The sequence below is a fragment of the Osmia lignaria genome, chromosome 14 (genome assembly GCF_051020975.1).
Source record: "Osmia lignaria lignaria isolate PbOS001 chromosome 14, iyOsmLign1, whole genome shotgun sequence".
Lineage (NCBI taxonomy): Eukaryota > Metazoa > Arthropoda > Insecta > Hymenoptera > Megachilidae > Osmia > Osmia lignaria.
In genome coordinates this window covers 4,004,356-4,024,244 of record NC_135045.1, presented here as the reverse complement: position 1 = coordinate 4,024,244, position 19,889 = coordinate 4,004,356, and the positions used below count along the sequence as shown (strand labels likewise).

The following is a 19,889-nucleotide window of genomic DNA, read 5'->3' as shown; positions in this document are numbered from 1 at the left end:
TATACCTTATTTCTTTCTGTATTTCACTATTCTTCGGAAATTTTAAATAATATCAATCATCTTTGTTAAATCGTACATAACCTATACGCAATTGCCGGACGGTACCAAACATTATACACACGTGATATCGCATGGAACCGAATATCGAATAGTTCGAGATTATCGATACACAGCACAATTTCGACAATGATATGTAACAAATTGGCGCAAAATAAAGAAAAAAGGAAATATCTTCATAGAATTAGTCAAATATCTATGTTGCTTATACAACGCAAAACAAAAAGTATGATGTTAAAAATATCAGTTAATAAATGCATTATAAACTGTTTATGCGCAACTTTTATTTATTTATTTGTGTATTTATTATTTTCTGAGCCCTATACTGCAAGTAATATCTGATCGCTATTATAAAAGCTTTAAACGATGCAAAATAAAAAGGGAAATACATTCAGAGGGTGGGGTGGAAGGGTATAGTGCGGTCTGCGCTGGTCGAAGACACGAAAGTCGGTCAAGGTTGAATACCTGAATCTGATCACGTACGCCACACTAGGAGGTAGCTTTAATGCTACTATTTTTAACAGTTTTCTTTTAAATATTCCTTGAACAATTAACTTTTGTTACGTGACTGGATATATGTTTACTACATTTAGAACGACTGAATTGTTAAACAAAAATGGACGATCGAAATGCATAAGTAATTTAATTTTGAATGTGTGGCGTGATGATACACGCTGGTGTGTATGCAGTAGAGCGTTACGAAACGTAACATAAATAAAATTTTATGGTGATAAGTTTGTTCCCGGACGAGATCGGAACAGCGATCAATTTATGTGACACATTCATAAAATTGTTACGTATACGCTAGTTCATAGATGGCAGTAGAATCTATGTTGTCGAAACGTTTGGACGACTCTAAAAAAAAAAAAAATATGTTTTCCTTCTCAAATTAAAGATAATGATGTACATAGACTTGATCAAAAGTCTAATAGATAAGCCACGCAATACGTATTAACCTTAATTAAAGGCAATTTGTATACTCGTACGTGACAAATTGAAATAATAATTTTACGAACTAACAAAACAAGCATCTGTTGATTGTTCTATTAATATTTAAAATAGTCTACGATCTACAGCGTAAAAGAGTATAATAGTTATCGATAAAATGTCCGCGTACGTGATGTGTGGCATGTGTACACGAGGTCGTCGAGTTTAACTCGTGTCAGTGGCGCAGAAGTCGTACGGTTTATTTTGTGACTATGCAGAGATGGAGAGCATAGGAAAAGAACAAAAAGCGGAAAATCTTCCTGTCGTTCGCGTCTCGGTATCGCCTTGAAAGCGTTCAATGTACAAAATGCTATGTTATTGTACGTAGGTAGTAAGATACAATGCCGACATTACCGGTTGTTATTTTCCGGAAACGTTCCTGTTCGGTGCTTCAAGGCATTCACGAACAATAAATGAACAAGGTTAATAGCAGCTGTATATACGCGTCTGCAATTCTTCTTTAATGAAACTGTTGCAGCCGGTGGAGAGAAGAAGATTGGTGTAGGTCAATTAAGAAAAATAAATATAGTTTCGCAGGGGACATAGAGGGCGTCCTTGATTTTGAACGATGCATGCTAGGATGTGTTAAGAAAGTGGACACGTAGGTAAACGCATGTACGTAAACAACTAGTAACGTGTTCTACGTGCAGTTACTATTCTCAGAAGTGACGGTGCAGTAAACGAGGAACGAAAAGGAGAAGGAGAAGGAGAATCGCGCGTCAACCGAGAAAATATTGCGGATGGTCAGAACACCGTCGTTGATGATTCTCTTGCCAATTTACCGATAAAAACATCCACGCTAATTAAATCCTGTGTCATTGACGGGACCAAGATTCGATTGATGAGCAAAAGCACTCTTTTCCACGAAAAAAGAATCTAATAGGAATTTGTAAACAATTACGGGAACATCTGAGATTTGTTACGGAAACGAGAGAGATACGTAACAGAGCCGCTGTTATAACAGCAATCACTCAAGATTTACAACCAGAAACGTTCGTTTCCTTGATGTACCATAAAAAGAACGAGCGGAAGATTGAATAGAGGGAGCGACTGGTGGTCCCAGAGTCGAGTGTTATTCAGGAAATATGGTTGCTGAGAGGATAATGACCACGTGTTTCGACTTTACACGGCTGTCGAACAAGCAGGCACGAATCGATCGGTGAAGACATTTACCAGAAACGTTTTTAAAGCTGGACACTTTTGTTCCGAAACGAAAAAACGCACGTGGCGTTGTTCACTAGCAATGGTTATGGGTAAAAGAATAGAAAGTTTCTTCTTTTTTTGAAATTATATCGAATATGAATGAAAAATGTAGAGAATGCAACAGAATAGAAATTACATCGGCGAAGACCGAGAGCGTGAGCAGCATGGAATGTTAGAAGGTTGGAACGTACGGAAGAGAAAGGAATGGGGGTTGTTACCAGTGAACGCAGCAACGTGTCGCGAAGAATCCATAATCGAAGCAGTATCGTACTTTTACCTTTCGATGCCGTGGTATATTATTGATAAATCAAAATACGAATGAGGTCTTGAAAAATGAAATACAATTTAAGCTTACGTATTCGTCAGGCTTCTTCTCCCACGGTTCATCATCGACGGAAATTAAATTAATTTCTTAACAAAAGCAAATAAAACCTTATTAACGTTACAGTTTCCTTGCATGCTATCTTGGCGTTATCCCTACCAGATCGTTTGTAACGAACGCCAATATTATCTACGATCTACAATTGGCTATGATTCAACTGTTGATGAATCATCGAAACAATATAATGAAATTGTTATATTTTTAACGTAATCGTTAAAAGAACAATCGCATTTGTAAAGTCATTCCGTAAATGCAATTACCTTGCTCGCTTTGAGTCACTTTCATGGCTGATGCACTCCCTCGCAACCTATTCTGACCTAAACCTCCTGCCTTTCCAACGAAACGACATTTAGTATAATGAGTTTGAAAGAGTCAATGTCGTTCCATTTGCGTATCAAAGATGCGGGCCTCTCGTTTATCGGATCGTTTACCTGGAACAGGTGGAATAGAGAATAGAAAAAGGCGCAATTTCGACCCGTTATCGTTAGTTACGACTTCGTAATTATTATTAGCAGCCGCGAACTGGCGCCGTTTCTGTTTTGTAAACACCTAGCCAAAGCGCATAAATTATAACAATAGTACACAATGTTGTTACGCGTTGATAACAATTCGTTATCGTGAACGTAGTTTCGAGTACAAGTGTATTAACTATCTTAATATTGCGCCGAGTAAAAGGCTAACGTATTTCAAAAGAAATTGAAGTTATTGAAGAAGAATATTTTTATAAAAGTTGTTCGGTACGACCGAAGACATGATATGGTATAAATAGTTATTTCTATCCGGGTGAAATAACGAGGGAGATTTCAAAGTCAAATTTAGTTTCTTAAATGGAACCTTGTATTCTTTTGTTCATTGTATGAGACTCCCAAAGTCATTTCATTTTATGAAAGGCTGTAAAATGGAAGTTAGGTTTCCAAGTGTTAGACCTTCGGCCAGGTAGATCTACGTATTTACTGTGTTAAGTACACGTGGTTTTGTGACGAGTGGTCTGGTGTCTGTTAGCAGCATGGTTTACGACACACGTTGACCCATCTCCAGGGTTCATATTTTTACAACCTTCCACAAAAAAAAAGAAATACTTCTCCGCGTTTATTTAAAAAAAAAAAAACACATACGAAAGTAAGCGAATTCCCGATTACTGCGTACTTTCCTCATACTTTGATTTAATTTAAACCAGTTCGATCCAATTATAAGTTCAACATAGCTGATTCGGCTTAATTGTAACCAATGGAAAATATTATTAGGAACCACGATATCTTTTGTTTGGGTTTGCTACACCGTTGGCACGTTGTCGCGTACATACTTAGTTTCATGTATATATGGAAGCTTATTATCGCTTGTACGATGATGTTTGTTTGTCCACAATAGAGCCAGGAAAACGACGGAACCGTGTCTCGAAATAACTAAGAAAATGCGCGGCATAGTTAATCATAATATGCCAACTAATTGAACGGAATGAAAATTATCGACCGATGAATTTCAATGGTCAGTCAGCGTTCATGACTGATTGCCATAAAAACTACATTTTTCCTTTAACAGGAGTATTTATAGTTGATAGAAATAAGAATATTACCGCGTCGGTCTCGCGTCGTTACGAAACAACACCGACAGGAATAGTGAATAATATTTTGTACCATTCGTTGTTCAACTTTGTAACAAGAACAGTAAATTGCCGTTTTGCTATTCGAAACGGGTCCAAATCGGTTTTACACGACTGGCACGATTCCCGTACTTAACGTATCGTTATAAATATCGTCGGTATACATATATTCTTGCCACGATACGCAGATCGTTCTGAAAGGCGTTGTATCTTTAACACTGATCTAACATAATACGCGTTCGAAGGATCGTTAATTTTGTCGAACGATAGTTACTGTCAACGTTCAATCGGAAAACAACGATGAGAAAAATGTACTTTATTGAAAAATCGTTTTAAAGAGCAGTATATCTGAGTATATCCGAAGGATAAACGGAGTTACTGATAATACCTACGGTTTATTTACAAACTTCTCAATAACGATAACGTATCGTGCAAAATAGTAACATGGACGTATCAATATCAGCGCGTGACAGTTACAGTATCGCTTTTAATAATATTAACATTCCTCGATGATTATTTATTTATTTACATACAGAAGACGAGCCCCTTACTAATAACATAGGTTGATAGTAATCACGTGACGATACCTTCCGCGCTCACCGCCAGAGGGATCAATCGCAATAAAGCGGAAAGTATCCTAACAAGATATTAATTTCTATAGCTAACTGGCTTATAGTTTATGCTGTTATAGAAATTATAGAGTATCTTAGCTTTCTTTACTATCGAATTCTTTCAAGAATTTGTCCAGTCGATCGTCGAAGAGAATCTACGAGTGACATTACGCGTGACAAAGTTGTGATAGCGATTCGAAACGATCGACGAATCATGGATGTTTCTTTTTTTTCTTTTTTGGATCGAGCATATCCGTTTACTGTTTTTCGTTCGGGAACGCTGCACGAACGCGTGCCGACGACCGCTTCGTTTCACCGGTTACGAAATCAACTTTGCTTTGGAAAGAATACCCTTTCCGCTGTCTGCCGATACACGAGTTTGTACTCGTCCGTTCCGCACTGGGTCAACTACCGTTCAACCATTCCACGGTAATGCCACGCACACGCGAATCGACTCTCCCTTCCTTTTTCCTCCTCCTCGAATACCTTTCTACCTACTCACGCTAATTGAGCCGTACCTTCGACATCCCTTCGCGCTACGCACTTTTGATTCTTATCCCGTGCGAGTTTTTTTCCATCCATTCCTTTCAATTCATCGCCTCGCCTCGCTTCGCTGAAAAACGAAGAAAATTCGCTGACTAATTTATTGCAGTGCTGACAAACAAACTTGAAGTACGCGCATGCGCAACTTCACGTTTTTTCACTAGACTAGACATTCTTACTAGATGCTAAGACGAGAGAAAGGATTCGGGAACGGTTAGGACGGTGAAACCGAATGTTAGGATCGTTTTCAATGATCTTTCTTCGTACAGCGATCGTTCGCAATAGTAAAAAGTGTTTAGCTGGCCTTGACGGTGCACGAGATCGAATCACGTGACGGTGAACTAGCTTCGAACGATATCTAGAAATAAGCATGGTGGACGAATTCTGTAGAGGTCAGTGTACGTTGGTCAAAGACCCCGTTCGCCGAGCTACCGTAGAATTCTAATTAATTCTACGACCGTGTAGGATTCACGCACGAAACAAAACATTAAAACTTATCTTCGTATACGTAATGGGACAAGAATAAGCCATTGAAACGATAGTAAATATTAGAAATGGAAGATAAGAGTATGTTTTGATGCTAGTTTAATCTCAAGCCTCTCGAGTAACGCAACCGTACAATATTCTCTCTCTGCCGCACAATTCTAATTCCTCGCGCGTTATCTCGAGACTCTTCCGATATCCCGATAAACGCGATTAACGATTATATGCACGGGTTGTCCATTTACGACACAAAATAACGAATTACGTGGAGTAAACATCACGTGTACAGGCGCACACAAACACGTACGCCTCCTCCATTTTCCTTGCTTTATCGTGCTCACCCATCTCCTTCTCTTTCCCTTTCCCAAGCCCTGTCTCCCTCGTAGTCAGCCGCGCCGGGAGACGTAATCTCGTGATCCAAGTTCGGCCTTTATCGTTACTCAACGTGCCTTTTTCGCCTTATCCTGTCCTAAAGGAAACGAAAAATCTAAATCCAGTTTAGTTTTGTAAATTTCTAACCGCCGAATAGATTTCCTTAAACGTAACAAGAGCGCCACGTCCAAAGGTCTTCCACGAAACTCAGCAGCGATAAAAGAATCGTCCAACTGCGAGTACACGCGGAAGACCTTGAACAAGGAGAAACTTCTGCGCATCCTATTATTTAACCTTGGATCGTGTGGATCCACGTGCAGCGTGAATTCGTGCCGGCACAGTACGACGATCGTATACGATTTTTGCTCCTCTATCTCCAGCTCGTGGAAAAGAAATTTATTTCGCCACCAAATCGCCGAAAATATCGCGCTTTACTTTTCAATAACAAGCACGCACGTGGTCGCGTGAACCGAAAGGAGGAAGACAGGATGTTCGCTCCAATACCTTCGTGCGGGAACCTCTTTGTACAATCTACTCTTAATATCTACCGACGTGTAAGATAAAAAGTAATTTTTTAAATTTACCACCCTTTCGAAACGGTGTTTGCCCTGTTGGAGTTCTTATAAGAAAAAAAAAAAAAAGCTAAGGAGAGTCGTTTGCCTACGAGCGTTCTTTCAGCCGGGCGGCGTATTACTTAACGCGTATCGCCGCTGCGGTGTTCGTTCTCCTTCAACTTCGTCACGGATACGCACAGTTTAAAGATGAATACCTGGAACTGTAGCTTCTTTCGCCAAAATTCAATAACAGCTATCTTTAAGAATACCATTCGTGTTTTTAACAAGCACCAGCGTTATCGAAATTTGTATATTTCCGAAACAGCGATAAACGAGCTCGAGAGGAGCGTTTATTACACACGTGCTTGCCGTAATTCGGTAACATGTACATATGACCGGAGATCGAGTAAAATGATAATCGCCGCTTGATGAGTCACTAGCGGCCGAAGAATAACAATAGCTCGTTGAAATTAATGAATTCGGCGCTTTTGTCGATCTCGCGCGAAGAGATGACGTAATTAACCGGATAAACATTTTAATACGTGTCTCGTGACCGTTCCTCGATCGAAACGGTTCGATAAAATTAGTGTGTTTGTTAACACTAGATTGCCGGAGTGAGTTAATTAGAAAAACTTAAATAATTTTTTTTGAAACATATGTTGGTTTTTAATAGAATTATGCCTATTTTGACGGATGTGAGTCCGGTAATCTAGTGTTAAGTAGGTAAATTGTACGCAACGAGAAGCCCGATTTGATCGCAGGTGGACGTACAATATCAATTGATCAAAAGATACGCGTTCGAAAAGCTTACCAGTTATTTTGTTTAATGGAGCGAGCAGTAAACACTTATACAATAGATATAAGCATAGATAACAAGGGTTTCAGACACACCTATACCACGAGTGTAAATATCCGTCCGCTGGGTTAGTTTACGGATGGCGATCGTGTTGGTCGTCCTTCGCTCCTTCGAAATTACGCCTTCCCCCTTGGCACCTGCGCCGACAGCCTCGCTTTACCCATTGCCCTGAAATCGCTTCGAAACCTTTTCTATTCTACAGGTACCAGCCTTTATTCTCCATCTTTTCGTACAGTTTCAAGTCTAAACCTAACCCTTTACGACTATGTAAACAAGACGTGTTTTTATTAAAATTTTTTACTCCGCAATCGTTCACGTCCACCATGTATAACTTTATTAGTCGGAATATCTCGTTTGAATGATGAAAAAACCAGAGAAAGAGATCATAGTATTAAAAAGAACGTCTTGAAAGTGGAAGAAAGTTATGTCGATCGACGATATCGTAGGTGGGTGCTGCTGGTTAAACGAGCACGATCCAGCGACTGGTGCCACGCGCGGAAACCGGTTTCTGTTCTCTGTTATTTTGTACAACCGAACCCTTTTAAATTTTCTTTAGTTTAAACGAGAAATCTCTCGAGTTCTCACGGTAAGAACGCCGATTTGGATCGATCGGTTAATTAAACTTTCGTGGAACGATTGCTTGTTTCAATCGACATGCATCCCGAACCACTGAATCGGAAACGATATTCATAATGACAAACTTTTTCGTTTGATCATTTCTTATTACTAGCAATCGCTTTCAACAGCGAAAAACAGCTTTTTAGTAATAATTATTGACAAAAAAATCAGGTCTACTCTTATCAAATTAAACGTGGCTATTTTATCGTACGATCGAACGTTGATCTTTTATTATTTAGTCGAAGCCTTATTACGGTGCGCGCGCACCATTATCGCATCAATAACGAGGATGATGCAACAGCGATCATAATACCATAGTGGGTTAATCATTTCTATAGCCGTATCATCGTATGGTAACAAGGTTGATATCGTGATGATAATAGTACGAGATACAATTTCGCCTAATTGTTTGTTAACCTCAAAACATGGAATTCGTGTTAACTTTAAATTCCAAGAAAAGAAAACGTGACTCCAACAGCCAGGTAAACAATCGAGGTATATAACCTTACGTAACAACAATACGGCTAATAAACTTACAACGCAATACCATGCCGATTATACGGACAAGTTCACGCGGTGTCGAGCGATTGAAAACAACCTCGATGGCTGACACGAGCCTGCGCGTAGAGCGTAGAGTAAGAGTAAAGTATCGTACTTGTATGCGTAGGTAGGACACAAGCATAGAAGCCCAAACGATGTTTCGTCCATCTTCTTCCGTTTCTCTTTCTCTGTTTCTCTTTTCCGGGCTCCGTTCTTTGTCCTCTCGCCCCGTACTCGTCTCGTTTGTGTTCGAAATGATTCGTTCTAACACACATACACATGCGCGCGTGACTCTCGCGTATACTCTCTCGCTCCTCTCTCATCTTCTTCTACATCGCGTGATGTTATACGTGGCCGGTGGCCATTGTGCGCGCGCATCTCTTTCCAAACAACGCACGCCACGAATGCCGGCGTCACTTCCCGTGTGTTTATCTGGCTCTGTTCCTCTCTAATGCGAGTATAAATGATGCTAGGTGTAAACATCGCGAGTGTTTAATTCGAAGATTCAAACGGTCAACACCTTTACCTCGAAATTTTCGTAAAAACGAATGCTACTGTTACCGGCAAAGCGGTATCAAACGTACAAGAGCGATCAGTGACTCTCACGCATCGCCAATTACGTTCGAAGCAGAGTTCGGTTTGAAAAGAAAAATACTTTCGAATTATCGATAGCTCGCGTTTCGATATCGATAATTACCGACCTTTGTCCGGTGGCGACGAAATTCGATGTTATTTAATCGTGCAACCCTGGTTCCGAATCACGTCGGAAACATAATATTTGTAAGTCGTATAAAACTTGCATCATACGATTCGGTAATATCGTCGCTGCGTGCATCATCGTAGGCCGCCTCGTGTCGAGAACCGCTGACTTGGGACTACGTGACGCGGCGCGGTTTCAGAGGGCGTCAACAAAGTCGCCCGATTCTACGTAGAAGCAACGGAAAGGCGGGAGGGTAGCAGAAGGAGCCGCGGTTAGATAGGGGGGTGGGGAGTTGTCGATTCGCTGACAAACGGGCGATGCAGAAGAGTGGTGGGGCTGTTAGTAAGCGGAGCGGCCATTTTGCGAGGTTCAGTCGGAAACCAACTGCCGATGAAAGCAGTGAGGGAAGGTGAACGAGAAGACCCGATGTGTTAGCCGAAGGATTTTTAATGCGTTTCCGAGCCCGGTTACCGCTACGTGTGAGAGGCTGTGCGACACCGACAACGGAACAGCGACCATCCAGAGATTTTCACGTACGGAGAGACTCCGGTTTATCCGGCGGAAAGTCTCATAGTAGAAGAGGATACGAGGTAGCGGAGATAGACGAATTATCGTCTGCGGAGAGTTTGAGAAATCTAGGAGTCGTGCAGGGATACGAATTCTCGTGAGAGAAGTTTGTTCGCTGCTAACATCGTTGGATCGAAGGTGAAACGAAGACCAGCGGGAGGTCGAGATATTTTCCGGTGACATCGTTTCCTGAAGCGAGCTAACAAACGGACGGGTGGAGAAAAAAAAGAACGAAAGGAAGAGAGTGCAGTGTCATAGTCTGTGATAGTATTTATTCAAAAAGAAGATCCAAGCTGCGACGCGATCCTCTGTTGTACCCACGCAACATCATTCGTCGATTTGGATAAACCGCGAGAACTAGAGAATGAGAGAGGAGTAGATAGCCTTTATATATTTATTTATATCTGTGATACCGACACTGATATACATCGAACTATCCCGGGAGGTACGCGTCGGTAGAGAGAAAATTAACGGACGAGATCGAGTGAAATTGAAAGAATCGAAGAGAAGGCGAGAAAATAGTTACGTATCGGGAAAAGACAAACTTGGGAGATCGAGATTGCGGGACAAGAAGATTATATCAGTATCTTAGTGGATATAGATGTTTCTGTAAATACGACTGACTCTTTTTTACAATTATTGATAAACGGAGTACCGGGAGCGTTTCATCGTTGTTCGTTAAACGAGAAGTGACCGGAGGTGAGGAAGAAAGTCAGAAAATAAAAGAAGGAGTTTCGTTTTGAGGAAAAAAACCTCTTTTTTTCACTGTTCTTTGAACGTTGAAGAAACAACGTTGTCGCGTGCGAAAATGGTGGAGAAAATCCTGGAAGAACGAGAGGACGGATGTCAGGAGGTTGGAAGAGGTAAGAAAACTTTTCTCTAACTTTACAATCGACCATTGTGCGATCATTTGGAGTCTTACGATATTCTCAACGACGCTCCGACACGATTCTTCGTAGCCATTTTCGTAGTTCGCCGGTGTCGTTAACCGTTTCAAATCTTCTAACGTATTCTTTGTACACGCTGTGATAAGGTACTTTCTCTCGATTAAATTCAACCCACGTACGTCAAAACGATGCCGTGTACCGACGCGAAATCGGCCGCTATTCGAACAACGAAAAATTATCGACTCGACGATTCGATTTAATAACGAATTTCCGCATGGAACGAGTAAATCTTCCGTGTCGTTGATATCCAAGAAAATTGTCGAGAAGCAATCACAACAAAGAAGCTGAGAACGCGACAATCGAAGTCGGTTGACGGAAGAACTTTCTAGAAGCCGGTATACGTTGCCAGCGTTCTCCGCTTGGAGCTTTGTGCCTCGCTGCAGTTAAACAACGGTTTTCATTTCGCTCCTGTTCGAATAACGAATCCCTGAATAAATTCTAATTCATCTTTTTCAAACTCGATGTATTTTTTCTTTAATAACAAGTTTCCTTAGTACAATACTATTTATGTAAAAATAACATCGACAGCTGAATAATTAGGTGATCTCTGGTTTCATATTTTTGATTGGTACTTTTCTTCTGGTAAAGTTCCTTCGGATACACGGGGTGCCGAAAAACGGCCGAACAAATATGTTTTGAAACGCTTCGATTGGAAAAGGAGCAAGGGGGAGGGAGGAGGATAGAAAAAAGGAACACACAGGGTACGTGGCGAACGCGGTATGGTATGGTACGGCATGGTATGGTGTGGCGTGGTGTGGCATGCTGTGTGATGTGGTGTGTGGCGTTTGGAATAAGCTAAACGAAGCGAGGCGAGTATGTACGGCGGCGGTAGGGTTCCACGGGCGCAGCACGCGTCGTTGAATTATTTTCGAGGGTCGAACTGGGTTAGTCGGTACGTTCGAGTTTGACGACGCAAATCGCGAAGGGCGTCGGTAAGGGCAACCCAACAAAAGATTAGAAAAGGAAAGAGGAAGAGAAGGACCCTCGCGTATGTTAGATTCATTATGGGCTCTCCCCTTCGTTTTAAAGGGAACGGTTCGTTTCGAAGGACAAAGGGAATCCTGTATGCAACGCTCCGACCATCGAGCCAGTTCTCTTGTTGAAATTCTCGACGGTTCGACGTGAAACGCGATTGGTCGGTTTCAAGGGAAATGTAAGAAATTTTCAGAAGACTGTAGACTTCCTTAGGGAAAATGGAGTCCAGAATATCTGTAAGTTTAGCCTGGTTTTAGTCCATTTATTTGTCGTAGTATACTCGCGAAGGTACGACTAAATACTAAGAAGAAAACAGTCGAAGCATAAAATTCAATAGAAGAGAATAAGCATTGTTCGTAACCTTGAAACATGATCGACTTGAAAATAAATTAGGCCTTTTGGTATTATGATTCGAATAACGGAATGAAATTTGATCGGTTAACCGGTATTTTCGAAAGTTTCATCGGTCTTTCGAGGAAGCGTACGATAGCACTAGGAAGAATCCAAGTCGGGTCCATCATTGCGCTTGATTTCCTTTTTTAAAGGGTGTCGCTGATTTCGCAGGATGCGGCAACCACGTTATCGTGTGCCGTATACGAACGTCTTTCCCGTAAGATGGCGGCGTTCCTTTTCTGTGCCAGTCATTGAACTCCGAGCACTCGGTACTCGACGGTGTTTGTCGCTTCCTTTTACGAGGCGTTACGTTCACGCATACCGCCCATTCGAACAATTTTTCCGTTCCTTCGCCTACGCTCTTTCGTTCGATCGAAATTGAACTTTCGTTTATTCCGCCTCGATAATCGATGAACAAAGCGTTTTTGTTTTCAAGGTTTATCGACGCGTCGCGCTTCGTCTCGATTTATCAATCGTACATACGTACGTTCTTCCAGTATCTTCTGTAAACTCTGTGGCCACTTACGCGCTTTATTATTCCACCTTTGTTTCATCGTTTCCGATCGTGCTTGTACTATCGAACGATCGATCAACGAAAAACAATTATCACCCTCCGTATGTTTCTCTTTGATAAATTGTTCGCATTCCATCCAAAGCAGTGGAATTTCTACATTCGTCAATTTTTATTTATATATCTGTTCGCGCTGCGCAGTTAATATCGTCGGATACCGAAAGAATTTGAAACAGAAAAGAATCGAATAAAATCGAGTTTAGAGAATGAACTGTTCGTATGACATCGCCTATCTAATCGACGATCTATGATCTTCAAACGTGAAACGCTGCAGCGATGCGAACATTGATTTAGAGGTAATGATGCAACTCGCGACAGAAATGAAACGAATACGTAATTATCCATGACCGATAAGATAAATATTGGTAACAAGTGTGAAGCGATGAGTAATACCTTTCTACTTTATTCTTTGCGGTCGAACGATTCGGATGATAAACATGTAACAGCATCGATTACCATAAGCTTCCCGTGGGGAACTAGCGATGTATTTTATTCGATCGATGGGCGCATTAAATTCGAGCACGATTGTTCGTGAAATATTTCTTTCTCACGATCATCGTTCTCATGTTCCTGTCGTTTTTGATTTGTTTCAGAAGATGCAACTTGCAGAGAAACCGTGAGTACGACGACGGGAGAATCCATGAGCGCTGTGCAAGCTCGACAAGAAGAAGCTAGGCGTAAAAGACGCAGGAAGAAGCGCTCTGGTTCATCCTTGATGTCTTCTTGTTTCCAAGGTAAAATTCGATCCGTGAAGAGTTATGCGACGCTACGGGAACGAAAGAAACGCTAGCGCCGCTATAAGCGTTGATAACTATGCGCGTTAATCGACCAATAACGGTAGTATTCATTCTGCACGACATTGATTCTCCTCTTCTGTCGTTACTCGAGCGGTAAAGAGGTGTGTGTACCTATATACCCTATACTGATTACGTTGCATTAAGCGATATACGCTCGCTTTAGATGCACGTGAGAATATTTTGTATCTGTTAAGAGTCCGACCATTGCTAGTGACAAGTCACGTACACAAAATTGATCAGAAAATACATTTTTTTACTTACCGACTGAGAATAAGCTGAGGAAAAACTTACCGACCGGAACAGATTCCGGTAGTATGGTAATAAATTATCGTAAGCTTTCCTAGTTTCCCTGAACGCGTATCGAGTTCGTGACCCGTGTCACTCGTGTTCTGGTGACTTGCATTTCACTTTAGGTATCTGACCTTGCACAAGTTCGGAACGTTCGAGAAACTCGCGTGAGACGGTTGCGATATCGATCGTACAAGACAAACTCAACTTTTGCTCCCGGTGCAATGGCCGAAGTCTTTGGAAACACCTTTTGCTTGGTACAGGTACGATTTATGAAAACTACGGTATCGCGCGTAATTTATAACCTGGTTCTAACCACAAGTTGGGTGTGTACACTTTATTCTCTGATATTGAGAATTCTAAACAGTGGATTACTAAATAAGGTTAAGCTCGAGAAAACTGAAAAATGATTAAGTATCGAAAAACAGAAAGATGGTAGTCGAATGAATCATTGACCGAGTTCACTGCCTTGGGTCCGTTACGTCATAACATCGAGCGATCGATTCGTAAACTCCGAGTTTCGTGTTCGAGAAACTTCCACTTCGTACTTACGTATATTCTCCGACGGTAGACACACGAGCTCGCCCGTATACGTTCAAATCTGGGGCACGGGTTAACTCTGCGATATATTACACGTCTCCTCGGTTCTCCGACGATCGTCCTTTTCCTTCGATTTTACTTTCATACAAATATACGTTACTGCAAAAATTGATAGAGATGAAGATTTCCTCAGATTTCCGTAAATGGTATCCCAATTGATCAACGCGATAGACGGTTGCTCGAAACGCAGCCGAATAAAGAAGCGATTGATTGAAAACTAAACGGAGTCGCGTAACACGTAGATCGGTTAAGGATGCGAATAATTTAGTCTCTCGATGTAAAAGGAAATCACGCGTTAGATTTATGTAGCGGTGAGATAAATAAATCTTAAGTTGTCACAGGTGCTTAAAAATAAATAGATATTTTTCATTTACTACGGATGCGTAAGCGCGTGGTACGGAACAACGAGCGTGACTCATTCTCGCTGTTATCTGGTATAACCTGAATCGCAACGTCTAATCACTGTATCATCGGGATTTAATATTTAGCGATTACGAGTTGATCGGTGTACGATGATGAACGCTTATCCGTATATCGTAGCCACGATCTGTCGAATTAAATCGAATGGGTTTGGTTTTCACAGTTTTTAGTCGTAGTGGGATGTGGGAGGGAAACATGGAAGTATATTATCGGCTTCTGGTTGCTAGGTATTCGACGGTGTTGCCAGGCAGAATCGTATCTTTGGCGCGAGGTAAAATGGTAGGGGTTAAAGGGAGAGTAATCGTGGGTTAGCGAGCAAAAAGGGGAAAGGTAAAGCGAGGAAGAGAAAGAGAAAGAAGCGTTGATGGCAGCTCGCGATACATAGTCGCAGCGCTGAACGAGGGAACGCGCGGACTAACGATGAAGCGGGATGGAACGGAACGGAACGGAACGGAAGTCATCGTATCAAGGGGGGGGGGGGGATCAGGCGGAGAAGAGAGAGCGCGAAGTTTAAAGACCTACGAAAGGAAAGAGAGGCCAGCGAGAATAGGAGAATTTATATGCGCATCTCGTTTCCCCTTTGGCCTTAACATTGATTGCGTTATATAGGGTTTTTTAAATGTAGAGGAAGCACTTGGACAATATCGAAAATTGTACCGAAAAAAAATGCTTGGTACCCCCTTTTGCAAGAGGACACCGCAATATACGATTAAAATAAACCACTCAGGCGAATAACAAAAGGTGCATCGAAATACGAAACTTGGATCGCTTTGCGTGCGTGACTTCAGCCACGATTATTTTCGGATTTAACGGGTTTCCACTGTCGTTCTAGCCTCTCATAACGAATGCGCTTCGCGAAGTTTGAAAGTGCGCAAGCTGTTTCGAAATCGTTTGTTTTTAATATAAGATTTGTCCCGCTTGTTTCAGAACTGTACAGATTGACCGGCGAAGTTCTTGGAGAAGGTGCTTACGCCTCGGTTCAGACTTGTAGATCGCTTTATACCGACTTGGAGTATGCCGTTAAAATTATCGACAAAATTCCCGGTCATGCACGGGCTCGGGTATTCAAAGAGGTCGAGACGTTCCATCATTGTCAGGGCCATCCTAACATCATCCAGTTGATCGAGTTCTTCGAAGACGAAGAGAAATTTTATCTCGTATTCGAGAAAATTAACGGCGGTCAGTTGTTGAGCCGAATCCAAGAGAGGATTCATTTCAGCGAACGGGAAGCGAGTCAGATAGTCAGAGAGATCGCTAGCGCGCTAAATTTTCTTCACAAAAAAGGTAAAGATTCTTGTCTTTTTCGGCGCGCATTGTTAGAAAAAACGAACAAACCACGATATATCCAAGAACCTTTTCTCTAACGGACAAAACGAATTCTCTGGTTCTCCTCAGGAATTGCCCACCGAGATTTGAAACCCGAGAACATCTTGTGCGTGTATCCGGACAAATTGACTCCTATCAAAGTATGCGATTTCGATCTTGGTTCCGGCATCAAATTCAACAACTCGCTGTCCAGCCCTGTCGCAACGCCGCAACTTTTGACCCCGGTGGGCAGTGCCGATTTCATGGCGCCGGAAGTCGTGGAAGCGTTCATCGGGGAAGCGAATTATTACGACAAGCGTTGCGATCTGTGGAGCCTCGGCGTAATCATGTACATTCTTCTTTGCGGTTATCCGCCTTTCTATGGGAACTGCGGTTCCGACTGCGGCTGGGAGAGAGGAGAAAACTGTCAGGCTTGCCAGGAGCTGCTGTTCACCAGTATTCAAGAGGGCAGGTACGAATTCCCTGATAACGAATGGAGATGCATTTCGGAGGACGCGAAGGATTTGATCAGAGGACTTCTGGTCAAAGAAGCCCACCAAAGGTTGAGTGCCGAAAGTATTCTAAAACATTCGTGGATCAATCCTGGCCCTAGCTCGGTCGAGAACACCGAGAAATCTCTTACGACTCCTCATATAATCAGGTTCGTTCATTTCCATAGAAACGTTACACAGAGAGAGAATGATAGAAAATGAAAAGGAAATATAACAACTCGTCGATACCGGGTGTATTTTCTGTTCGCAGGAGGAACAATTCCGCCAGAGAACTGTCTGCTTTCGCGGAATCGGCTATGGCTGTGAATCGCGTGGTACTTCAACATTTCTCCGTGAATCTGGACGAGCTGGCGGAGAAAAGGGAGCCAAGATTGTCCACTTCGTCTACGGACGACGATAATCATCCTTACGGGCACATGTCCGATTCGAGTAGCGAACTGTCCGAGCACAGTAAGAATTGCATCACTCATTCCTCGAACGAGTTCGAAACGAACTCGCGTCGAAAGTCTAGCTCGGTTCGTTCGAGCACCGATCTGTCCGATTTGAAGACTATCGGTAAGAATCGGCTGATCGGTAAAGAGTCGTCGATCCAACAACTGTTTGGCCTGTCACCGCCTAGCGAGAGTCGTTTGATGCAGCGTCGTTTAAAGGCGCGTTCCGATCTGCTCGAACGTCAATCGAACAAAGCGGTTATCGCATCACCGAGTGGCTGAAATGGCTTTCGACGAGTGTGCGACGAAAAGGAAGATCCTCCTTTCTTGGTAGCGTGCGCGTTATTCATTCGTATTTACACGTCTACGTTGTACGGAATTCGAAGGAAGCATGTACGGTAATGCGTTATCTATCGTCGATATTCGCGGAACGTTGTAACAACGATAATGTATTAAGCGGATCCTACGGGACGATTGGTTGAACGAATTTGCACGACAATTGGCGGCTAACTCGACCAGCACCGTTCACATTGACAACAACACCAACACTACAGTTGACGATTGACAAATTGATCATTGGACGTGTTTCTCTTTTTGCATTTTATGGAATTAGAAGAGAAATAGAGAGAGAGAGAAAGTATTATCGTAACGCCTAACGTTCTGTTTCTGTTCGATGTTCGTTTCAATTTCAATGCTGTTTTTCCTTTTTCTTTTCAGACACACGCGCTGCTCTGTTCGATCGAGTTCGCGTAAACGTGCCTGCGATTTCATTTCATTATCATTTATCGTGTCGCGTTGCGTTACACTCGTTAAATAATATGAACGAACATATGACACACGCTTATCGTCGTCGTTATATAAATCTGAAAACAAACGAACATTTACACGGACTGAAATTCCGATTATAATTCTCAGTTGTCCCTGACACGATACGAAACCTGGTTATGCGTGAATTCCATTGGTAATCAGTTGGAAACTTAAATTAGCGCGTAATATTACAAATAATGTGTCGTAATTTACGGTAGATGAATCTTTCTGTCCTTTCGCTGTAATAGTACGTAGAGAGATAAAAAAGTGAGATGCTTATGTGCTCGTTCATATGTATTTAGCAAAATGTATGTGTGGACTTAGTTTTATTCGTGTAGGGTTGAACAAAAATCAGTCTTTACTTTTCTTTCAATTTTCATTTCGTAGAATGTTAAAAACAGATATCTCTTTGCACGTTGACGAAAGACAAGCAGAACGTTAATTGAAACGAGTTTCTCTTCCTTCCTGTTAATCTATTTTTCGTTCGGGAAAACGATCAACCGACCAGTCGGTCGTTCTCCCTAACTTAAAATAGGCGAATAGAGCGCTAACGAGAAAAAAAATAAAATGGGAGGAGAGTATAGAGCATACGAGTCTCTTGGTGCATGTTACGAATAGTTTTGCTCAGTAGGTTTCTAAGAATGTAATAGAGTGTAAGTTCGAAAATGTCGCAAGTTAAGGTATCCAAGAAAGGAAATGCGGTTCTATCGAGAGAGGGAAAAAGAGGGCGAACGATACACGACGGCCATTTCTTCTTCTTTTTTTTTTCTTTTTGTTTCTTTTTGTAAATGTCTCTTAACAGTAACTTTGTAGAGAGTTTTAGCATGTAAGGAAAAACAAATTAGTTTAACAAAAACGATAAAAAAAAAAAAAATGAAAAAAATACAGAAAAAATTGTACCTGCGTCGTAAGTAAATAAGGGAGAGGAAAGAAAGGGGCGAGCGAGTAAAAAAACGAGAGAAAGAGAGAGAGAACGAGAAAGAGAGCGCGAGAGAGAAAAATATTGAGAGCGGTCAAAAGAACAAGGAACACGCGCGTTAACGGGAAAAAGAAAAATTTTCCTCGGCGAATCTAGATTACATAGAATCATCCGTTAATTGCTGTTACGTATTTTTGTAGAGTTTTATCGATAAAATGTCATTTTATCGCGTCTGCCCACCAAACAGTAGTAGCAATCGATTTTTATTATTATTCGATTCGCTTTATCTTTTTCTTTTTTTTTTTTTTTCTTCCTCTATCGTTTCCTTGGCCTAATCGTGTGCGAATCTCTGGCATCGTCCTAATGTACACCCGATCGAGTTACATATATGCAAATTGCTATTCGGTTTCCTTTGTTACGAAATACAAAGCCGTCAAGGTTTTAAATTCCGACCAAGTTGGAAAATTGGTTTTACTTTTTTTTCTTCTTTTCTTGTTCCTTTTCTTCTTCATTTATACCCCTTCGGTGTAAAATAGTATTTTGGTACAACGAACCAAAGAGCGTGGACGGTAATCACCGTCCCGCAGCTTTTATATGATTTTCAAAATCTCTTTTCTTCTCCATACCTAGTTTGAATACTATTTTTTCTGTATTTATTTGGTTTGCCTGCTGGCACGGTGGGACAGACATCTTACTCAGGGCAGTTTACATTGAGCTGCGCAAGTTTGTTAACGAATTACACACTATTTACTATTCGCGTTCGAAGAAAACTATCGAGAAAAAAAAAGAGCTTATTAATGTGTCTACGCGCGTTCAAAGTCCATTCAGGGTTAAAGGTTAATCGTTATATA

At 41.6% G+C, this 19,889-nt stretch overlaps 1 protein-coding gene and 1 long non-coding RNA gene across 3 annotated transcripts; one reads left to right on the top strand and one right to left on the bottom strand.

Moving 5' to 3' along the window:
• Window positions 1-414: 414 nt before the first annotated feature.
• On the bottom strand, window positions 415-9,677 carry LOC143306061 (uncharacterized). Its single transcript, XR_013063401.1, has 5 exons — window positions 8,922-9,677; window positions 5,359-5,453; window positions 2,890-3,060; window positions 2,603-2,786; window positions 415-912 (listed from the first exon to the last, which is right to left on the bottom strand). It is a non-coding gene; the product is annotated as an uncharacterized LOC143306061 (long non-coding RNA).
• Window positions 9,678-9,849: 172 nt separating this feature from the next.
• Window positions 9,850-19,347, top strand: LOC117607314 (MAP kinase-interacting serine/threonine-protein kinase 1). 2 transcript variants are annotated; one of them, XM_034330876.2, is made up of 6 exons: window positions 9,850-10,936; window positions 11,609-11,721; window positions 13,553-13,693; window positions 15,992-16,348; window positions 16,460-17,030; window positions 17,132-19,347. In XM_034330876.2, exons 1-6 carry the CDS (start codon window positions 10,917-10,919, stop codon window positions 17,592-17,594), a joined length of 1,665 nt encoding a protein of 554 aa, XP_034186767.2. In that variant the 5' UTR covers window positions 9,850-10,916; the 3' UTR covers window positions 17,595-19,347. The 2 variants fall into 2 exon arrangements, with proteins under 2 accessions (XP_034186767.2, XP_034186768.1); XM_034330877.2 differs by lacking the exon at window positions 11,609-11,721 and having other exon boundaries at window positions 9,855-10,936.
• Window positions 19,348-19,889: the final 542 nt, after the last annotated feature.

What these genes read in the sequence shown, in the direction of transcription:
- LOC117607314 (XM_034330876.2), top strand. Translation starts at nt 10,917, where the DNA reads ATGTCAGGAGGTTGGAAGAG. An exon ending in ATGTCAGGAGGTTGGAAGAG is followed by an intron (nt 10,937 to 11,608) that starts GTAAGAAAACTT and finishes CTTCTGGTAAAG; the next exon opens with TTCCTTCGGATACACGGGGT. An exon ending in ACGACTCCTCATATAATCAG is followed by an intron (nt 17,031 to 17,131) that starts GTTCGTTCATTT and finishes TTCTGTTCGCAG; the next exon opens with GAGGAACAATTCCGCCAGAG.